Source organism: Papio anubis, chromosome 1 (assembly GCF_008728515.1).
Source record: "Papio anubis isolate 15944 chromosome 1, Panubis1.0, whole genome shotgun sequence".
Taxonomy (NCBI): Eukaryota; Metazoa; Chordata; class Mammalia; order Primates; family Cercopithecidae; genus Papio; species Papio anubis.
This window is the reverse complement of record NC_044976.1, coordinates 177,130,034-177,150,907: the sequence shown is the minus strand read 5'-3', so window position 1 is coordinate 177,150,907 and position 20,874 is coordinate 177,130,034. Positions and strand designations below refer to the sequence as shown.

At 41.5% G+C, this 20,874-nt stretch overlaps 1 protein-coding gene and 1 long non-coding RNA gene across 4 annotated transcripts in view; one reads left to right on the top strand and one right to left on the bottom strand.

Moving 5' to 3' along the window:
* Window positions 1-820: 820 nt before the first annotated feature.
* Window positions 821-15,373, top strand: LOC116271068. The gene is made up of 3 exons (XR_004179473.1): window positions 821-1,215; window positions 4,699-4,875; window positions 15,345-15,373. It is a non-coding gene; the product is annotated as an uncharacterized LOC116271068 (long non-coding RNA).
* Window positions 15,374-15,429: 56 nt separating this feature from the next.
* The window catches only part of NIBAN1 (niban apoptosis regulator 1), a 173,075-nt gene continuing 167,630 nt past the window's right edge, over window positions 15,430-20,874 (bottom strand). For all 3 annotated transcript variants that reach the window (XM_009191726.3, XM_021929511.2, XM_003893397.4), the window contains one exon: window positions 15,430-20,631. In XM_009191726.3, coding sequence (XP_009189990.2) covers window positions 19,511-20,631 — 1,121 coding nt within the window. In that variant the 3' untranslated portion in view covers window positions 15,430-19,510. The remainder of the gene's footprint in view (window positions 20,632-20,874) is intronic.

The window sequence follows — 20,874 nt, the reverse complement described above, 5'->3', positions numbered from 1 at the left end:
ATAGTCTGGAAGCCCCCTAACCCCCTACTTTGAGTTGTCCCGCCTTTGTGGACCAAACCAATGTATTTCTTAAATGTATTTGGTTGATGTCTCATGCCTCCCTAAAATGTATAAAACCAAGCTGCACCCCAGCCACCTTGGGCACATGTTCTCAAGACCTCCTGAGGGTTGTGTCATGGGCCATGGTCACTCATATTTGGCTCAGAATAAATCTCTTCAAATATTTTACAGAGTTTGACTCTTTTTGTTGACGATATTAATCTTTCCAAGTTTGGCCCCCTGATTACTTTTCTTTAATTAATTCAATAAATATTTGTTAGAAAATGTTAGATTAATGAATCAAGGAGTCAATGGAATCATTGGAATCGATGAACAAGGAATAGATAGGAGTGTAAATTTTACATCTTGGAAACCAAGATACTTCATTTGCTTGGATACTGCTACATTTTTTTCTTTATCAATCCTGCATCCTTTATTTTTAAGAAGAAAAATTCCAACTCATTATTCTTCCATCCCCTCCCTCTTACCACTCTTAATCCTTTTAAGGCTGGGTGCAGTGGCTCATGCCTGTAATCCCAGCACTTTGGGAGGCCAAGGCGGGCGGATCACGAGGTCAGGAGATTGAGACCATCCTGGCTAATACGGTGAAACCCTGTCTCTACTAAAAAAATACAAAAAAATTCGCCAGTGGTGGTGGGCACCTGTAGTCCCAGCTGCTGGGGAGGCTGAGGCAGGAGAATGGCATGAACCCGGGAGGCAGAGCTTGCAGTGAGCCAACATCGCACCACTGCACTCCAGCCTGGGCAACAGAGTGAGACTCCGTCTCAAAAAAGAAAAAAAAAAAGTCCTTTTAGGTACCTTGTGATACCTCGTAAGGCCTTTGCAGAGGTTTGAATAATGGCCCCCCAAAAGTTATGCCCATGTCCTCACCCCTGCAGCCTATAAATGTGATCTTACCTTGATGAAAGCTCTTTGTAGAGTAATTAAGTTAAAGCACTCAGGATGAGATCATCCTGGATTATCTGGGTGAGGCTGAAAGATAATGACACATGTTTTTTTTTAAAGAAAGTGAAAGAGGAGAAGACAGACATAGAAGAGTAGGCCACAGGAAGACTAAGGCAGAGATTGGATGTATGCAGCTACCTGCAAGGAATGCCTAGAGCCACCAGGATCTGGAAGAGATAAGGAAGGATTTGCCCCTAAAGCATTCAGAGGGTGCGCGGCCCTGCTGACACCTTGATTTTGGACTTTTTTTTGGGACCGGGTAGCCATTATATTTCTTGATATCCAGGTTCAATTGAAGGTATACTATGTCAGGTTCCTCAGCTCAAAATCAAAATCTCTACTCTGCCACAATCCTGGTAATTTAAGCAAATTATTCTGCCTCTTTGGGTCTAAGTTTGGTCATTCTTAATATTAAAGTGGTAAATTAGAAGATCCCAAAATGACATCTTGAGAAATCCTGTTTTGAACGATATGAATGGGTGTGCCCTATAACATGCCCCTGACCACAACCACCAGAGCCAGGGATGGGGGTGGATAAAGTTCTGTGTTCAGGTAACTTTGGGAAACGCTGGGCCAGATATATACTGTCACCTCATCCCCTGACTACAGCTGATTTGGACCAGATGTAGATACCTGACTGAAATTAGATTTCAAAGAGTCTCTCTCTCAGGAATTTTGAATTGAGATTCAGAAATTAGAGTTAGTCTTTCCTAGTTCCTAGAAATAAGGATAAATAAACTCAGGGGCTATGCACAGAAAAGTAGAGAAAGCTATACTGCAGTCAGGTGAGAATGGAGAGATATGCGGAGAGAAACAAATAGGAGACGAGACAGCCACAGACACAGTGAAAGATGGGGGAATTATGCCAGAAGGATTTGGGGTTCTTCAGTCTTCGTGAGATAATTTTATAACCATAAAATGAACTTTCTTTTTTTTGCCTAAGCTAGTTTGAGTAAAGCTTTGTTACTTGCATCCAAAATAGCATTAATTGAGACAGGAAGATTAGCCCTTGATAGTTAACATCTTGTTGGTGTCTCTGAAATATAACAGAGAAAAGAACTGGGAAACAAGCTCTAGCTGAAGTCCTAGGGATGAGAGTTAAAGGACCAAGCAGGTAGTAGAAAAGGAGAAAGCAAACTTTACATACTTCACAAGACCTTCATCATTCACATCTTAACACTAGTTTGATAGCAGGAAATAAAATTTAGTGCATAATCCCTATTCTCAAGGATTTAACTACAAGCAAATTTTTTTTCAAATTTTTTTTATTTTAATTTTTATTTTTTGAGTTGGAGTCTCACTATGTCACCCAGGCTGGAGTGCAGTGGTGCACTCTCAGCTTACTGCAACCTCTGCTTCCTGGTTTCAGGTGATTCTCCTGCCTCAGCCTCCCAAGTAGCTGGGACTACAGACATGTGCCACCATGCCTAGCTAATTTTTGCTTTTTTTTTTTTTTTTTTTTTTTTTAGTACAGTTGAGTTTTCACCACCTTGGCCAGGCTGGTCTTGAACTTCTGACCTCAAGTGATCCACCCACCTCGGTCTCCAAAAGTGCTGGGATTGCAGGCCTGAGCCACCACACCAAGCCTCTCCTTTTTAAAATAGATAGTTCTTGATAGTAGCTGTGTATAATTTATAAAAAGTCATCAGGTTTTTTTGGTTGTTGTGTTTGTTTGTGACAGAGTCTCAGCTTTGTCGCCCAGGCTGGAGTGCAGTGGTGAGATCACAGCTCACTGCAGCCTCGACCTCCAGGTGATCCTCCTGCCTCAACCTCTCATGTAGTGAGGACTACAGGTGCGTGCCACCATGCCTGACTAATTTTTGTATTTTTTGTAGAGATGGGTTTTCACCATGCTGCCCAGCCTGGTCTCTAACTCGTGGGCTCAAGCAATCTGCCCGCCTTGGCCGCCCAAGGTGTTGGAACTACAGGCGCGAGCCACCAGGCCCGGATGGGTCATCAGTTTTAATTAAGTGGAACAAAGTAGCTACTTCTATGATAACTGTAATATATAACTACAAAGAAAAAATATTTAAAGAAGTGTCTCTCCAATTTCTATGAGTTTACTAAACTTTAAAGGGTAATCATGAGGTGGTCTTGTTCATGATGTGTTTAAAATGCTTTGTGCTCATGTGTTTAATCTCAACTCTTTAAGAGAGTCTTGCAATTTTATCTCAGGTAATTTTTCCCTACCAAGAGAAAGTTTCTATATGTGGTTTTGATCTAGAAACCACTATTGTGAAAGAAAATCAAAAAGGACATGTTTATACATCAAAGGATATTCTAATGAAAAATTTAAAACTCAGTAGGCTTTTCAGACTTCAAATAACCATATGTTGTGTTTTTCACAGCATGTCATGTTGGGCTTTATTAAGTGTGGTCACTTTTGTATTTGTAATTTCTTAAGGCATATCAAGCAAGTAGAAATGGGCTTAAATTAAGTTGCCTTTCATGGTAGGCCTCTTGGGGATTCCTCAATAATACACAGCTGAAAGTATAACCTGTGCGTTGCTAACTTCCAACTGGGCAGTCCGTCACATCTCACCATGCCCAGGTGCCCCGGCTCCAGTGGTGGGAAGAAAGTCCCCCCCGCCTGCCCCGCCCTGCCAAAACCAAACCAAACCAAAACAAAACAAAACAAAACAAAAAAACAGCCAGGGCATCACCATAGGAATTCTGGTGAAGATCTGAGTCAAGGTCAGAACAGCAGAGAGTAGCAGAGTCCTTCAGAACAGTACTCATCGAATGGTTATTTTAGGGAGCCAATTTTAACTTGGCAAAAATTTCTGGTGATTTCTTCCTTTCCATTTATATATCACTCCCAGGTATACATCACTGGTTAAGAGCCTAAGGATCAGAGTAAGTGCACCCAGAGAATCCCTTAGCCTATGGGATTCTGAGAACACAGAGGACCCTTTTACCAAATTTAAATGCAAATTAAAGCAAATTAAAAATATTTTTAAGAACATGTTCTTCTTTTTTTTTTTTTTTTTGAGACGGAGTCTTGCTCTGTCACCAGCCAGGCTGGAGCGCAGTAACATGGTCTTAGCTTACTGCAACCTCCGCCTCCTGGGTTCAAACAATTTTCCTGCCTCAGCCTCCCAAGTAGCTGGGACTACAGACATGCACCATCACGCCTGGCTAAGTTTTGTATTTGTAGTAGAGATGGGGTTTCACCATGTTGGCCAGGCTGGTCTTGAACTCTTGACCTTGTGATCCACCTGCCTTGGACTCCCAAAGTGCTGGGATTACAGGCGTGAGCCACCGCACCTGATCCAAGAACATGTTCTTCTGATTTTGATAGTAATACATCTTCATTGTGGAACATGAGGGCAGGGAGGAGAAACAGATGACAATCATAACTGTTTACAATCTCACCATCCCAAGCAACTCTTACCATTCCAGCGAATTTTCTTCCAGGCTTTCTTGCCTATGTATATATATTTCATCTTCTTGTGACTATTTTTTAAAACTAAAAACCATAGCTAAGACTTTCCTACGGGACTTTCCTATTATAATTTGTAAACAATTATTTTCAAGGTTGCTACATATTGCTATATATTGAAAATAAATTGCACAGCAGAAAGATTCAAATGACTCTTGTTGGTGTTTTGAAATTCATCACAGTTGCAGCTGTGAGTTTGGAGACCTGTAGTTGGAGAAAACAGTTATCTTTCCTTTCTTTTCTTCCTGCAGCTTAAGAGACTCAGAATCTACTTCATTAGATGACTGACATAGGCTGTATCTTGCTGGGGATGATGGCATTCACCTCCTACCTGCACTAGAGTTGTAGACATCATGGACAGGCACAAGTCACGTTTTTCAATGATGGTCTAAACCATTGAATTCATCATGCAGTCGTAGCCCACATTGGTAAGATTCTGGTCATAAGCATAATTTTCACTGACTATTCTATCAGTTCCAGTTTTTGGTTGCAGACAACATTCTTGATAATTTAAATAATTAATTAAAAAATTTAAATTAATGCAAATATGCTCATCTCATGGAGGGCCCAAGAATCAGGCTTGAAGAATGCACCACTGACTCTGGAGGGTCCTACTGCTGCTAGAAGCTTTGTTACTGCCCCATTGATAGCTGGATATCTATTTATCACGATCTACCACCCTCAGCAGAATAAATTTTTCATAGACACCTCCTTCTTCTTATCAGACTGTTGAACTGAAATTTTGTAAGAGTGAGTCTGACTACCCATGCCCTACCTGCAGGGAGAGTGGAAAAGGAAGCTGATGACTTCTAATTTAGGAACAGGTAGACTTGTAAGGGGAGAAATTTCCCACATATAGGAAGGCTATTTGTAAGCTGCCAGGCAGACAGAAAGTATAACACAGTCCAATGCAACTATGTAATGCTTTATTGTATAAATGTTTCATAATATATTTAATGATTCCTTTATTATTGAAAATTGGGCCATTTAAAAAATATTCTTTTAGTCAGGTTATCAAGTATAATTTACAAGTAAGTAAAACTTTCACTTTTATATGGTTTAGTCACTCCAGTATATGGTTTTATTAGGTTGTTGCAAAAGTAATTGCGGTTTTGCCATTAAAGACAAAGGGCCATTACCTTTAATGGCAAAAACCACAATTACTTTTGCAACAACATAATATGAGCACTGACATATACAATCATGGCGTAACCATCATAGTCAAGATACAGAACAGGCCCATCATCCCCCAAAATTCTCTAACATGCTCCTCCATAGTCAATCCCTCCCCCATCCCTAGCTACTAGCAACCAATGGTCTATTTTTTGTCCCTATAGTTTTTTCCTTTTTCAGAATGTCATATAAAAGGAATAATATATTATGTCGCCTTTTTTTGTCTTGCTTTTTTCACTCTGCCTAATTGTTTTGCGATTCACCCATGTTATTGTACATATCAGCAGAGCATTTCTTTTCATTGTTGAATAGTATTCCATTATATGGATGTAACACAGTTTGTATTCCATTCATCAGAAGGACATTTGGGTTGTTTCTAGTTTTTGACAATTATAAAAACAACAACTATAGACATCTGCAGAGTATTTTGTGTGAACAGAAGTCTTCATTTCTCTTCAGTAAACACCTAGAAGTAATTATTACTGGGTCATGTGGTAAAGGAGTGTTTAACTTTATCAGAAACTGCCAAATTGTTTTCCAAAGTGACCATACCATTTGGCATCTCCACCAGCAATGTATGAAAGTTCCAGTTGCATTTTCACCAGCAATCAATTTTGTTTTCATTTCAGCTATGCTAACATGTGTTAAAAATAATATTGATGCTGGCTGGGTGTGGTGGCTCACGCTTGTAATCCCAGCACTTTGGGAGGCCAAGGCAGATGGATCATTTGAGGTCAGGAGCTGAAGACCAGCCTGGCCAACTTGGTGAAACCCTGTCTCTACTAAAGATACAAAAATTAGCTGGGTGTAATGGCGGGCACCTGTAATCCCAGCTACTTAGGAGGTTGAGGCACGAGAATCACTTGAACCTTGGAGGCAGAGGTTGCTGTGAGCCAAGATTGTGCTACAGCACTCCAGCTTGGGAGACAGCAAGACTTCGTCTCAAAAAAAATAATAATGATAATATTGATGCTAATCCTTGATGAAATTCCAGGACAGAAAATCAAATTGTGGAATAAAACATGGGAATCTCAGTGAAAGCCATGCTCTTTTCCTGTTCTCCCTGCTGTGGTTTGAGTGTATCCTCCAAAAGTTTACGTGTTGGAGGCCTGGTCCTCAATGAGGCAGTGTTGGGAGTGGGGCCTAGTGGGAAATGTTTGGGTCAGGGAGGCACGTACCTCAGGAATGAATGCACACCCTCTCCTGAGAGTGAGTGAGTTCTCACTCTTGCGGGACTGGATCAGTTACCACGAGTTGTTACAAAGTGAGGCTGCCTCTTATGTTTGGTCTCCTTTCTCATACATGTGGGCTTCCCCTTCCACTTTTCTATCTGGCTGTGAAACAGCATGAGGCCCTCACCAGGTACAGTTACCCATCTTGGACTTCCCAGCCTGCAGAACCATGAGCTAAATAAATTTCCTTTCTTTTTAAATTACTCAATCTTTGATATTCTGTTATAGAAACAGAAAATGGACTAAGACATCCCCCAATACTCATAAAATCTCATCTCCTTGGAGACAGGAAGGAAATACGAATGAAGTAGAAGATAGTTGTTAGGCAAATTAGTAGTTGGTCACCTGGCCAATCTAGAAAAGTTCCACATAGAGGAAGGAAAGAGCTAGAAGACCTATCTTTATCATGTTTTTATTCATTAAAGTCTTTGAAATTTTGAAGGAAAGATACACTTGCATATGGAGGGGAGGAAAAAAAGTATTCATATATTCATTTCCTTCATTGAGAGTGTTATGACTTCAAGTGTTCCTTCAGTGTCTTTAGCTTCCAGATTTGCCCATTGTATTGAATCTGCTCCTCTGGGTTGTGATTTGGCTGAGTTCCTGGATTCTGCATCATCCCTTATCTACTGCCCATCCGTTCTTGGACAACTCTTAGTACTAAACTCACTAATTCCCCTGGCTTCAGACCTACTAGTGTCAGCATTTTGACAATTGTTGTTGGCTTCAGACTCAGCCATATCTTCCAATTTTCACCCAACTCTTGCCTGAATGCATAGGACTTGACATTATTCATAACTTAGATGGAAACACTGATGATGAGTAAATAAAATTTATGGATGACATAAAGCCAGGAGGACAACTAATGTTGGCAGAATTAGAATAGAGATTTCCTTAGGCTGGAACAAAGAACTGAAGCTAACAACGTAAATTGTAGCTGAATGGAATTCTGAATCGGTTTTAAAACTCAACTGTACAAGGACAGAGTTGGAAGTCATGAGTTACCTCTGCTTCATGTGGAAATGACATAAGGTTTAGGCAGATTGCATTTCATATGAGTCACTGAAGTGGTGCGGTAAGTGGGATTGCCAAAAAATAAAACAAACCCCACAACCTTAATTTGGTCTGAAGTTATATTAGTAGACACAGAGTAGATTGACCAAAGTGAAGAGGATCCCACTTTACTCCATCAGTCAGACCACACTTAGAACATCAGATTCAGTTTGGGGTAACACACTCTACAGCAGACAAACTGGAGTGTGTTTACCTTCACATCTCATTGCAATGTAGTTTGTCTTACCAAGGTAGTGATGACTTTTTCGTAAGCCAAGGGACCCATTTCATGCCTTTTATCTGACCTCTGCCCACATTTGACACATTGGCCATTCCTTTCTTCAAGTTGTCTTCTTTGGTTTCTCTCTCATCATTTATACTCTTAATTTTTTTAAAACTACTTTTCTACCCTTGACTTTTTCTCCTCCTGCTCCACAAGCATAGATGTTCCCTAAGTTTGCTAGCTCACTTTTCTACAGATTCTCCTAGGGAGATATTCTTTTTTCCACACAGGGTCTCACTCTGCTGCCCAAGCTGGAGTGCAGTGGTGCAATCATGGCTCACTGTATCTTTGACCTCCCCTGGTTCAGTTGATCCTCCCACCTCAAGCTCCCAAGTAGCTGGGACTACAGTTGCACACCACCACACTTGGCTAATTTTTCTATTTTTTTTTTTTTTTGTAGAGATGTTGCCCTGGCTGGTCTCGAACTCCTGGGCTCAAGCAGTCCCCCTGCCTCAGCCTCCCCATGTGCTGGGATTACAGGTGTGAGCTCCATGCCCAGCCAAGGGAGATAGTGTATCCACCCCCACCCCTTTAACTACCAATATACATGCCATTGACTTCCAAATCCTTATCTCTATCCTTTTCGTTTTTTGAGCTCTTGTTTTATATATCCATTTTTGTTTTGGTGAAAATTTGATTAATAAATGCCCAGAAGACAACAAAAAGCTTTCTAAGAGGAAGAATAAAATGTTAAGCTTGTTCCTAGGTAAGATTGCAGTGGAGATTGCAGCCTGGAAGCCCATATCTATAACATTTAACCATTGAAGTACTTGTTTTTCCTGAACTGTATTCTGGAGAGGAGGTGTTTTCTTGACGGAATGGGTTCATATGGCCTGACAGGCTGGGGTCAGAAGTAGGGGGAATGTTGGTGAGCCCTACCTTTACAGATAAGTAGCAAACTGACAACCAGGTCTTCCTTTTACCTCCTCAGAAGGAGTAAAATATGGTAGACCTGGAAACTTAAATACAAGAACTTTTCATTTTCTGTAACTTGTAGAGTTTTTATTATTTTATCTCATTTATTTTCCTATAGTTTTTGGAAGCAAAAGCTTTGCCAAAAAAAAAAAAAAAAAAAAAAAAAGTTGCTCTTTGCATTCCTTTGAAGACAGCAAGGAAGGAAATGAAAAAAGGTGCCTTTCTCTGGGTTGGGTCTGGGGAGAGATGATCCTCAAGAGAAAATGTGTTAGACTATGATATAGAAGTTATTGAGGGAGAGGAGGGGTAATTTGAGGGAACTGCTTCAAGGAAGAAAAGAATAAACATGGAATTTGTTTGTAAAAACACTCAACATAGGGACTCAAAGCCATGCCACATAAAAAAAGGGAAAGTCTTTGGAATATTGATCCTGAAGAAGGGGTCTCAGTTGTTTGGAGATGTTTGAAAGCTCTCATTAGAATGTTGTATACAACCCTGTTGGACAGAATTGGATCTAAGGAATAAAAATTATGGTCGGAAATGGTGGTGGAGGAAGAGTGGAGAATGGGAGGGCAATAGTTTCGCTCTCTATTAAATTTGTCTGAAAATGGGATGTGCTCCTCCTTAGGGGGATAGTAAATTCCCCATTCTTGGCAATGACCACTTAGCAGGAAAATTTTGAAGGAGAAATGCAAGAACAATGAATGCATTTGCATTGAATGAAATTTAGAATATCTCTCAACTCTAAGAGTTTATGATTCTGTGAATACATTGAGTGTCGAGACATGCAGGGAAAACTTCCTCTCCTCCAAAAGCTTACCATCTGGTCAGGAGTCAAAACACATGAGAAATTATTACAAATTTCTTGGTGGTACATAAATGCCAAAATCAATGTTGTCAGATATAATAGCCAATGGGATTCATAGAAAGGAGGCTTGAAATGATGCCCCGAACAGAATATGAGTCCTGATGTAGTCTACGTGTTGGGCAGACAGGAAAAGGAAAAAGCATTCCTGGTAAGATGGCATATTACAAGAGGGGGAATAAAATTGTTATAAAAAATAAAATTGGTATTAAGCCTCAAAATCTTGTATTCAGCCTTAAGTAAAATTTTAAAAGAAGTAGATCACTAGGACAACAATATTCTAGTGAGAAAACTGGAAGGGCAAAATCTGGTAAAGTGCTTTTAAGAATATTATATCCTAGGAGTTATATTTTAACAGGTGAAGGAGAGGAGTGAGGTATATTTACAAATCAGTTATTAGGATTACAAAAAAATAAAGATTATTAACCAGACAGGATAAAGGTTGTATGTAAGATTGTTATTTGTTTGGTGGCAGGGACTGAGTTTCTAGCTAATTTTTGTTTTCTTTTGTTTTGCTTTACTTTGGAGACAAGAGTTTTCCTTCAAAATTGGGTTTATGTTTATAGTTATCACCCAAGGACTGAAAACTTTTCCGAACATTACAATTGTTTGCTATAGAACACTGCATCTGTTATTAGCATGTTTCTTGGAGAAAATTGTGCTTCTTTACTTGAAATTATAAACTATGTTTGTCACAGGTCAAATTTTCTCACTGACCTGAGATAATTAACATTTTGACCATGACCACTGATCTCGTTATAATGAACTGAAGCAGTATATAAGTGATGTGAATTCTGTTGCTAAGTTAGGAAGGAAAAAACTCTTTAGATCTTTCTTCTTACAATGTTTATCAGTTTTTAAAGTTATTTTCAATAGAAAATTTAATTTCAAAACTAGTACAAAAATTAAGATTCTTTAATAGGTCAAAGGCTTGGAGTTGGAAACAATTATGTTTTGTTCACCTCACGGTGAGTCTGACTAGAGCAGCGAATAGGCACTGGGGAAGTGTGTGAGAGTGACCAAGGTTTTACGTGTGAGTGTTTATAGTTGGTACAGTATGGAAACAAGAGTATGGGTTTTAGAGGCAAACGGGAGTCCTTTGAATCCTGGAGAGGTAGACAGATTGCACTGATGGCCCCAGTGGATGGCTTCCCTGGACTCACGTCCAGTGCAATATGACTTTGCACCTCTTCCCATCCCTTGAACCTCGGTCAGCCTTGTGACTTGCTTTGGCCAATAGAACATGGAGGAAGTGACAGTGCCCTAGTTCGGAGCCCAGCTCTCAAAAACTCTTTTACTTCCTCTTTCTCTGTCAATCTCTCTCTCTCTCTCTCTCTCTCGCTCTCTCTCTCTCTGTCTCTCTCTCTCTCTCAACCTTGCTTCTACCAAAAGGAGCCTGGACTAGCCTGCTGAAATCTGGGAGACCACATGGAGTAGAGCCCAGTTGTCCCAGTTGTGGCAAGGCTAGACCAACATACAGCCAGCCAATTCCCAAACATGTTGAGAGAGCAAGCCAGGCACCTGGTGCTTGACCTGTAGTCTTTTGAGCTTACTGTTTGGAGGTACTGAGTTTTGGAGTGGTTTCGTTTTGTATCAATTGCAATATGACACGCCTGGTTCCACTAGTTACTAGCTATGTCACCTTCAGGAAGTGGCTTGACTTCTCTGAGGCTCACTTTATTCATCTATGCTTAAATGTCTATTACACATTATCTCTTTTAATACTCATAATAATTCTGTGATGTGGGTGCCATTATTCTCGTTCTACAAAGAAAAGAATTCTTGTAAAGGTTACGTGGTTAGCCCGAGGTAACACAGTGAGTTGACAGCCATACAACTTTCTCATAAAGAATCTCAAGGAAAGTAAACCAAGTTTGTAGGTGATTTAGTGAAGAATTCCAAAATGCAATTTGAGAAGTGGGAGAGGCTCATTTATATTAAGAGTATCTCCCTTAAGTTGAATAATTGAAAATTTTAGTACAGAAAAGATTACTCAGAAGTCTGAATGTAGTGAAGGCAAGGGCTGATTGTTTTGTTTGCCACTGTATTCCCAGGGCCTACTAGAGTCTGCAGCATATTAGTAGATAACAACAAATATTATTTGATGTTAATTAAAAATATTTATTGATGTCTACTGATGAATCCATGAATGAATCCTGACTGACAAATGGTACATGGAGAACACCATCTATTCTAACAACTGAATAAAAGATTTAGTGATTCAAAACTTAGGGCAGCGATGGACAGATCACACCCTTAAGCCCCTCCCTGTGAAAATTGGGCAAAGATAGTGGGGATGAAAGAACTAAAGTCTACCTCCCAACCCCAAGTTCTTAGATGAAAGCTTGGCCTTGACATGGAAATGAGATGGAAATTTCCAACTAGAATATGCTGAGTTGCTTTTGGTTTATTTTTTAAGTTTTTAAAAAGAAAGGGGGACCAGGAAATTATGATACCTGCCCAAGATATTATAAAAGGGTCTGCTACCAGTGCAAAGAGACTCAGCAGGGCACATGTGAGATTAGTAATTGCAGAAAGATAAAACTCTTTCATGACTGTTATCCCATGGAATTAATATTATTCAATAAACCAGTCACACAAGTAAAAAAAAAAACAAAAAAAAGTAAAGCCTCCAATAGATGGAAATAGAAACACCTTCCTTTTTTCCTTCATATGATCTTTCTCAAACCAGTGTACACAAAAGCTGTTCCCCACGTGGTCCAGGCAATAGCACAGAATAAAGAGAGAGCAAGGAGGGGAAAGTTGAAGTCTCACCAGGAGAAGCCACCTCTTAGCTTCAAAATCACCTCTGCGTCTTGTAGGAATTCCTTCATTTCCCCACCCCAACTGTGTCTTGTTACTCCCTCATCCCAATTTGGAATTGCTAACACAAAGGGAGTTCTTGCTACTATACATGTATACTGCTTTGTGTGGAGTCTAGAAGTGGAAAAACACAACGGAATCTGCAGGAGGTCTGGAGCAGCATTCCTAGGGGACCCCGATTCCTGGAGAGTGTGTGGGGCTGCCATAAAGGGGTCTTGGTAAAAGTCACCTTCAGGGTAGGCAGCTGGATTTTGGATGTTGGTTTATGATAGAGAAGTGATAAAGGAGGCAAGAAATAAAGAGCAGGCTTAAGAAGTTCAACAACTGTCCTGTGTCCATGTGTTCTTTTGGGTGGTGGGGAGCTGGGGGAGGGATAGCATTAGGAGAAATGCCTAACGTAAATGACGAGTTGATGGGTGCAGCAAACCAACATGGCACATGTATACATATGTAACAAACCTGCACGTTGTGCACATGTACCCTAGAACTTAAAAAAAAAAAAAAGTTCAACAACCAAACTTGACATTTCTTGAGTAGACTCAGGAGCAGCCCTACGTTTGTGCTGCCAGAACCCTTCCTCTGCTTCTTGCAGAATCATGATTTGCTTCTCAATCTTCCCCAATGGACTGAGCTCCCTAAAAAGCGGGGACCATATCTGTTTCTCTGTTCCCTGCCCATCCACAAGAGAAGAGCTTGCCAGAGGTAGATGCTGTCCATGAACTCTTGGGCATCTGCTTGTGTTTTGCAGACTTGGGTGCAATTCAAGGGTGACCTTCTTAACTTTTTGCATTGATTACATCATAGAGACCTTAAGAAAATCCAGTGGCAGCCACTGCCCTGAGAACTAGGAAGCAGCTCATAGTTTTGATAGCTAGCTTGACTTGAGGGTAACTTGGCTCTGAAGCTCCTCCCAGAGGTGTGGGTGTGCATAAGCATATGGTCAGTTTTCATCACTGAAATGGAACTCTCCCAGTAGGCTGAGGGTAAATAAAGTTACCAACTTCACAGCCACTTATGGCATGCTGAGGGGTCATCAGCTATATCTCCACTTGTCTCCTACATCTGGAGTGGATGCTATTTATCTATTCCTTCAACTTTTTTTTTTGATATAGAGTCTTGCTCTGTTACCCAGGCCGGAGTGCAGTGGCATGATCTCGGCTCACTACAACCTCTGCCTCCCAGGTTCAAGTGATTCTCCTGTCTCAGCCTCCTGAGTAGCTGGATTACAGGGGACTGCCACCACACCCAGCTAATTTTTTTATTTTTAGTAGAGATGGGGTTTTGCCATGTTGGTCAGGTTGGTCTCGAACACCTGACCTCAAGTGATCTGTCCATCTCGGCCTCCCAAAGTGTTGGGATTACAGGTGTGAACCACTGCGCCTGACCCCTTCAACATGCATTAAACATTTGCTATTGAGCTTTGTATTCCTTCGCTATGATTACAAAGATTACAGACAGGGTACCTGTCCCAAAGGCACAGGCAAGGTAAATGCTGCAGTAGAGTGAGAGAGGATGACCAGAAGTGGACAAGAAAATTAGGGTGAGAGTTCAGAAAAGTGTTACTGGCTGTGGGGGCAGGGTGGATTTAGCCTGACTTACCCTGACGCTTACAGGAAAAGTGGGGATTGGCCAGATGGAGATGAGAGAGCCAGATGTTTTTAGCAAAAGGAAGAATGTGGCAAAGATTCAGCGGTGTTCAAGCAGGGGCGGCTCCAAGTGTGGCTGAGGAGAGAATAGCTTTAGTTGACCCTCCCAAGACTCATGGATCCTGTCCAAGCCATACCCAATAAACATATGACCTCAGAAAAAACTCTGCAAACAGTTTCAAATCAACTCCCTGTCCCTTAATTCCAATCTGAATTTTGGCTCTAAGTGGAAGAAGGTCTGAGGGGGCCACAATGAAAGTAATTCTTGCATCCTGGAAGTTTGGTATGGAAGAGGGAGAAGGAATGATTGCCACACCAAGTGCCCCCCTCACTGGTGGACTTGATTTCTCCAATGTTTCTTCCTCTCTCGCCTGAAGCTGTTGGTGTGACTAGAGTTAAAGGTGAGATTATAGACAAGATGTAGGCCAGGTGAGGAAGTGAATACTCATTTGGGGTTCTCCCTGGCCAGGTCCACACTGAGAATTTGAGTTTGCTGATGTCAGGGATCATGTCTACTATGTTCACTTGTTTCTCCACCACCCACTGCAGTGCCTGCTTATAAGAGGTGACCAGTCATTATTTTTTTGATGAATGAATCCACGGATAAATGAGCAACTGTGGACATGGCAAATACATACTGTCTTACATATAAGTACAGAAAGAATGAATGTTTTGCTCAATGTTACCCACTGAAAATAAATTTAAGTTTGAACAGCAGTTCAGTTACATCAAGAGTAATTGCCCACTGCTATATTATGAATGTGATCCAATTCCTGGAGACATAAGCATATGAATTATCAAAGCATAATTACACCTGACATTACATGGCTTCCCTGCAGATTCCTTCTGACAACAGAAAAGTAAAAGTTCCATGATACAGCAAGAGTGACCCACCTTTTCATTTCAGAGGGCTGTACCTCCCAACTCAAGTGTGACATCTGCTTAAAAGATGAAACCAGCCTCCTTCCAAAGAAATGACATCTAGTCGGCTCTTCAAGGATGAACATTTTATTGGAATATAGGCACTTGGCAGAGTAAATACATGGTTACAAAGTGTTTTAAGTTTATTTGCTTTATATAGTGACCAGAAAAGTCAATCCACGGTGTCGATTTTTTTTCTTGAAGTTGCAGACTTTAGAAGGCAAACCCTCAAACCCATCTCTTTATGGTAAAGCGTGAAGGCACATGTTGCCAACTGTTGCACCGAGTGAAACTATTATTATTAAGTCAGTGATGCCCTTCCCTTCTCCACATCAAAATTGCTATGAATCACATATCACTTAACCTTATTATAATGAACAAAAATCACTTTTGTCTTGGGGAATTGTGAAACCTTTTGAAATCACTGGCTCCGATATAGAAGACTACAAAACCAGAGTTGAGAATTTTTATAATAAAAAATGTAAAGCCAGAAAGCTTTTGTACAAGTTGGAATCTTACCCTGGTAGTCTCCAAAATCTTTTTGGAAAAGATTACTATGTGTAATGCAAAAAAAAAAAGTTTACTATGTGTAATGCAAGGCACTTGTGTCTCTGTTCAAAGCTACAAGGGAAAAAATGACAAACCCAATTTTTTTCAAGGAAAATATTTTTTCTTTGTGAAAGGTCAGTAGTAAAAGAACTAGTTTAAAGTCATGGAGTTTTTGCCAAAAACCATGTCTCGAGGTTTTATGCATTTCTAATGGCTTTGCCCATAGGAGAGATCCCCAGAGTGGCACACAGAGGCTTTTCATGCTGTTCATTTAGATCAGAATAACCTTGCTCCAATCTGGAAACCACTGAAATGACACGTACAAGTCTGTATGAAAAGCAAAACAAACTCATAGTGATATGAAGTTATTCCATTCATCTTGTTAAAATGAAGACAGAGTATTTTAAATGCACTCTAGTTTCCTGTTCCATCTTCAAATTTAACAATTATCCTGCTTATTCTAGAAAACTTGTCTTTTTTTTTTTTTTTTTTTTTTTTTTGAGACAGGGTCTCATTTTGTTGCCCAAGCTGGAGTGCAGTGGTACAATCATAGTCACTGCAGCCTCAACTTCCCTCACTCGAACAATCCTCCTGCCTCAACCACCCAAGTAGCTAGAACTGCAGGCACACACCATTATTATTTTCTGTAAGGATGAGATCTTGCTATGTTGCCCAGGCTTGTCTAGAACTCCTGGGCTCAAGTGACGCCCCCACCTCAGCCTCCCAAGGTGCTGGGATTATAGGTGTAAGCTACCGCATCCAGCCCAATAACTTGTCGTTAGTGAAATATGTACAGAAAATTCTTTGATCATATTCTGGAGTACATCCTGCCAAATAGTGCCCAGTCCTCCCTAACCTACATGATGAATAATTTAGGGCATTAATGTTCATCCATCCAATGCAGTGAAATGTACTCTCTTTTAGGGTTGAAAAAAATCTCTTAGCTTTCCAGGGGGTGCAAGAAGCCCTGCATGCAGCAAAGAAAGGAAGCCAGGAAGCTCCGGTGTGAGGTCCGCCTGGGCTGGGACTCCACACTACTGTCTCAGGGAGTCGGGCAGTCTTTGTGGGGCTGGGCACTGCCTCTTTGGCTTCCTGCCTTACTGGGCAGTGCATCTGGCCATCTGCCCCTTGGACTTTGGACTTTACTTAAGAGAAAACTCAACAAGGGCAGAAAGCCCAGTTCAAAACGTCTCTCTGCCTAACAGCAGGCCCCAATAGCCCCAGCACAGCAGTGTTCTGGGTGTCCAGTTCCCACATTTCCCGAGCAGCCTGATGCTTGCCAGGTCCTCTGCACCAGGGATATTAAAGTGACTCAAGGAGGCAGGAAGCCATTATTCAAGGCTGTGGGTTTCCAGCAGGAAGCACAGATGATGACTAAATCCTAGTTTCTGTCCTTTAAGAGAGGAGCCTCTTGGAGAGACAGGAAGTAAACCTAATTTCAACACACCATGCTAAATGCCAGGATACGAGTGAGCACCGAGGAAAGCAGAGACTGGGGGAGAAGTGGCCTTTACTTTCTTCACCTATGGTGGGATCCCTCAAAGACATGAGGATGTAAACACTCCAAGAAAAGTTGCAACAATTAAATATGATATTATACAGATACTGATTATTATTCATGTTTATGACCTAGAAATTCTTCATGGGAGGGCTGAAGAGGGTGATATTTTAATTTCTGGTTAAATGGTTGAACTGTGTGTGAAGCAAATGCTCTAAAGAACTGATATAAATTTACTTGATAGTGATGATCTAAACAAGTTCTCAACAAATATGTTGAGATCTGATATTAAAATGTGGGGAGGGGCCAGGTAGCTCACACCTGTAATCTCAGCACTTTGGAAGGTCGAGATGCGTGGATCACTTGGAGTCAGGAGTTTGAGACCAGCCTGGCCAACATGGTGAAAACCCATCTCCACCAAAAATACAAAAATTAGCCGGGAGTGGTGCCACACGGCTGTAATTCCAGCTATTTGGGAGGCTGAGAGAGGAGAATCTCCTGAATCCAGGAGGCAGAGGTTGCAGTGAGCCGAGATCACACCACTGCACTGCAGCCTCAGCGACAGAGTAAGACTCCATCTCAAATAAAATAAAATAAAATAAAATAAAATAAAATAAAATAAAATAAAATAAAAAGTGGGGGAGGGAAACCAAGATGTAATACCTGGGACTGGAGATTTTAGGAAATGATCTGGTATTTTTCTGAAGGAGAAAAGAACAACTCCTTTTAATCTTTTGGAAGTAAGTCTCTTCCACTTTCAACATTAATGGTTATAGGTCACCATCCGTTAAGAAGATGTGTTTTGTCTATTTCCATTAAAATGTAAGTTCTAAGAGGAAGGAACAAAGTTCTTTTTCAACATGGTATCTCCAGTGCTTGCTATATAACAGAGACTCAGTTAGCTTGCTGAATGACCAAACTAATGATTTCAGCTTTTGGTAACATCTTTGGAACTTGAGGGCATACATCTTGGCTTTTGTCTTTATTTATTCATTCATTTTGTGCCCTTCTGGGAATGAACTAGGACTGTTTCAATGGAAAGAGAAAAAAAAACGCTGTCATAGTTTGAAAATTGGCATATGTTTTCTGGGAATGAACTAGGACTGTTTCAATGGAAAGGGAAAAAAAAAAAAAACGCTCTCATAGTTTGAAAATTGGCATGTGTTTTCTTCCAGATTAAATTCCCTTGGACCTTTTAATTTATACTAGAATGAGCACCTTATCTTTTCTTTTCTTTTTTTTTTTATTACTAAGCCCAACACAGTGCATGGCATGCAGTAACTGTTCAAATAATGTTTGTTTAATTGATGGGCTTTAAGCTCGATAACTTAGCTAAGCCCTTTGCACAGTCTAAGCCTAATTTGGAATGCTTTCAGGCTTACCCAGGCCAATAAAATTTTCTTGCCTCATCTGAATTTCCTGAAAATGTGATTAATTAATAAGAATCATCAAGATTAATTAATAAGAAATCGATAGCAGGATGGGTAACAGGCCCAGACAGTCCCACAGATCACACCTTCTGCCCTCCATTTCCACTTAGCTTCTCCTGAACCTATTGGGCGTGATTGCCTCTGTGGGGCTACAGCCAGCAGGGGTGACTGTTCATGACCTACCCTCTCTTGCAGCCTGACTGTGGACAAATGCTGAGTCCTTAAGAGATGGTGAAGTAGGCATAGTAGATAGTAAAGCTAGACTTATGGTATACATTTGCATTCTCAAACAAAATTAAAAAGCCTTAAAGTGCATAAGAAGATTGCACCACTGAAAGGTAAAGAATATATTCAAAACTGTCATCCTACTGTTTTCTCAGTCTTCCCTGCAATACTATTCCCTCCTCAGACATCCTCAACTCCCTCTCACCCCAAGTACGCCATTGCCTTTGTAATTCTTATTAAAATACTAAAGCAAAAATTCATGGTAGAACAATTCATTTCCACGAAGGTTTGCCTCAGTTGCTCATGCCCTGTGTGCATTTCCTCTGGTTTTATGATTCAAATTCAGAAAATACTTAAACATTTTTTGGTAACAGCTTACATGCAACCCCTAAGTGTACCCCTAAACCCTTTGGCTTTGTTCAGAGAAAGACTTTAGCCAAATTGTCCCTTTCACTCCTCTGAGGGCAGCTCTGGGGAACTCTCCTGAGCACCTTCTCCCTCCTTCACATCATCTTTGTGTGATAGCAGGACATCCGTGTTTGGAGCATCCTCCACCACCCACTGACACTCATGAACATGGGCTACCTTGATCTCCTCTGCATTCACACTGGTTGTGACCTGGGCCGCGCTGCTTTGCCCTCCCATCTCTTCCTGTTCCTCAGAAACCTGGCTCTCACTGAGGCAGACGGGGTCAGAACCTAAAGTGTAGCCCTCTTGCTGTGAGGCCTCCCCATCCTCGGTGCACTTGCCTCCTCTTCCTTCATGGGCAGCGAGTGTGCAGGCCTCTCCTGGGAGCTCCCCCTCCACGGGCCCCAGGGGCTCCTCAGTGAGGCCTCCACTGGCTTGTGGAGAGGCTGGGCTGCCTACCTCTGGAAATCCCCCCAACTCCTCCCCACGAGCCTCGGGACAGGGAGGCTGGGCCTCCCTCTCACTGACTTCACTTTCTTCACAGTTGTCCAGATGGGTGGCAGCTGCTTGACTGGGCTCTTTTTCCTCTTCTTCTTCATTGTCTTGGGGAATGTGACTCTCCCCGTTTGTATCTTCTTCTATCGCTGGAGCAGAGTCCACTGATACTTCCACAGACGCTGTCAGCAACTTTCTGAGCTCCTTCAAAGAATCTGAGGCAGTGATGGGTTCTGGCTCTTCCTGGGCGGGTTCTTCACCCTCAAGGGGCCCTCCAAGCTCCAGCTCTGATGAACGTGTGCCCGGGAGTCCTGCTGTGTCCTCTGCCGCCACAGGACTCACCACGAGGTCATCCACTCTTGAAATAATCACCTGCTCAGTCCCACCCGGGGGTAGGCTTGGCCCAGGGAGAGAAAGGCTTTCTCCTTTGGCCAATGAGCTAGGGACCTCAGGCTGCTTCTCTTCCTCTGACTCCTGGAATACTTCGTTACTGAGGGTCTCACTACCCGGAACTCCTGGCAGAATGGCAGAAGCTCTCCTGGCAGGGCTGGCCTGGTTTGACCCTGTGAGGGGCTTTAGATCTGTTAAGCTGGACACACTTTCACTGGGCAAGGCCATGTTATCTTCAAATAAGTTGTGTTTCTTCAGGATAGCGGCTTCCTTTATCACTGAGAGATATCAGAAAACAAAACATGATATTAACACTCTGCCCTGGTCAGCCTGGATTTTCTGATTTTATTGAGAAGCCAAAGTCCTCTCTCAGCCTCTCTGGCTATCCAAATTTCTCTATTTCAAGACCCAGTTTACATCCAGGGAGCCTTCCCTGATGACCAAAGACCATAAACTCTTTCCAAACTCTGAGCCTCCATAGCATTCATTCATTCATTCATTCATTTATTCGAACAGCAAAC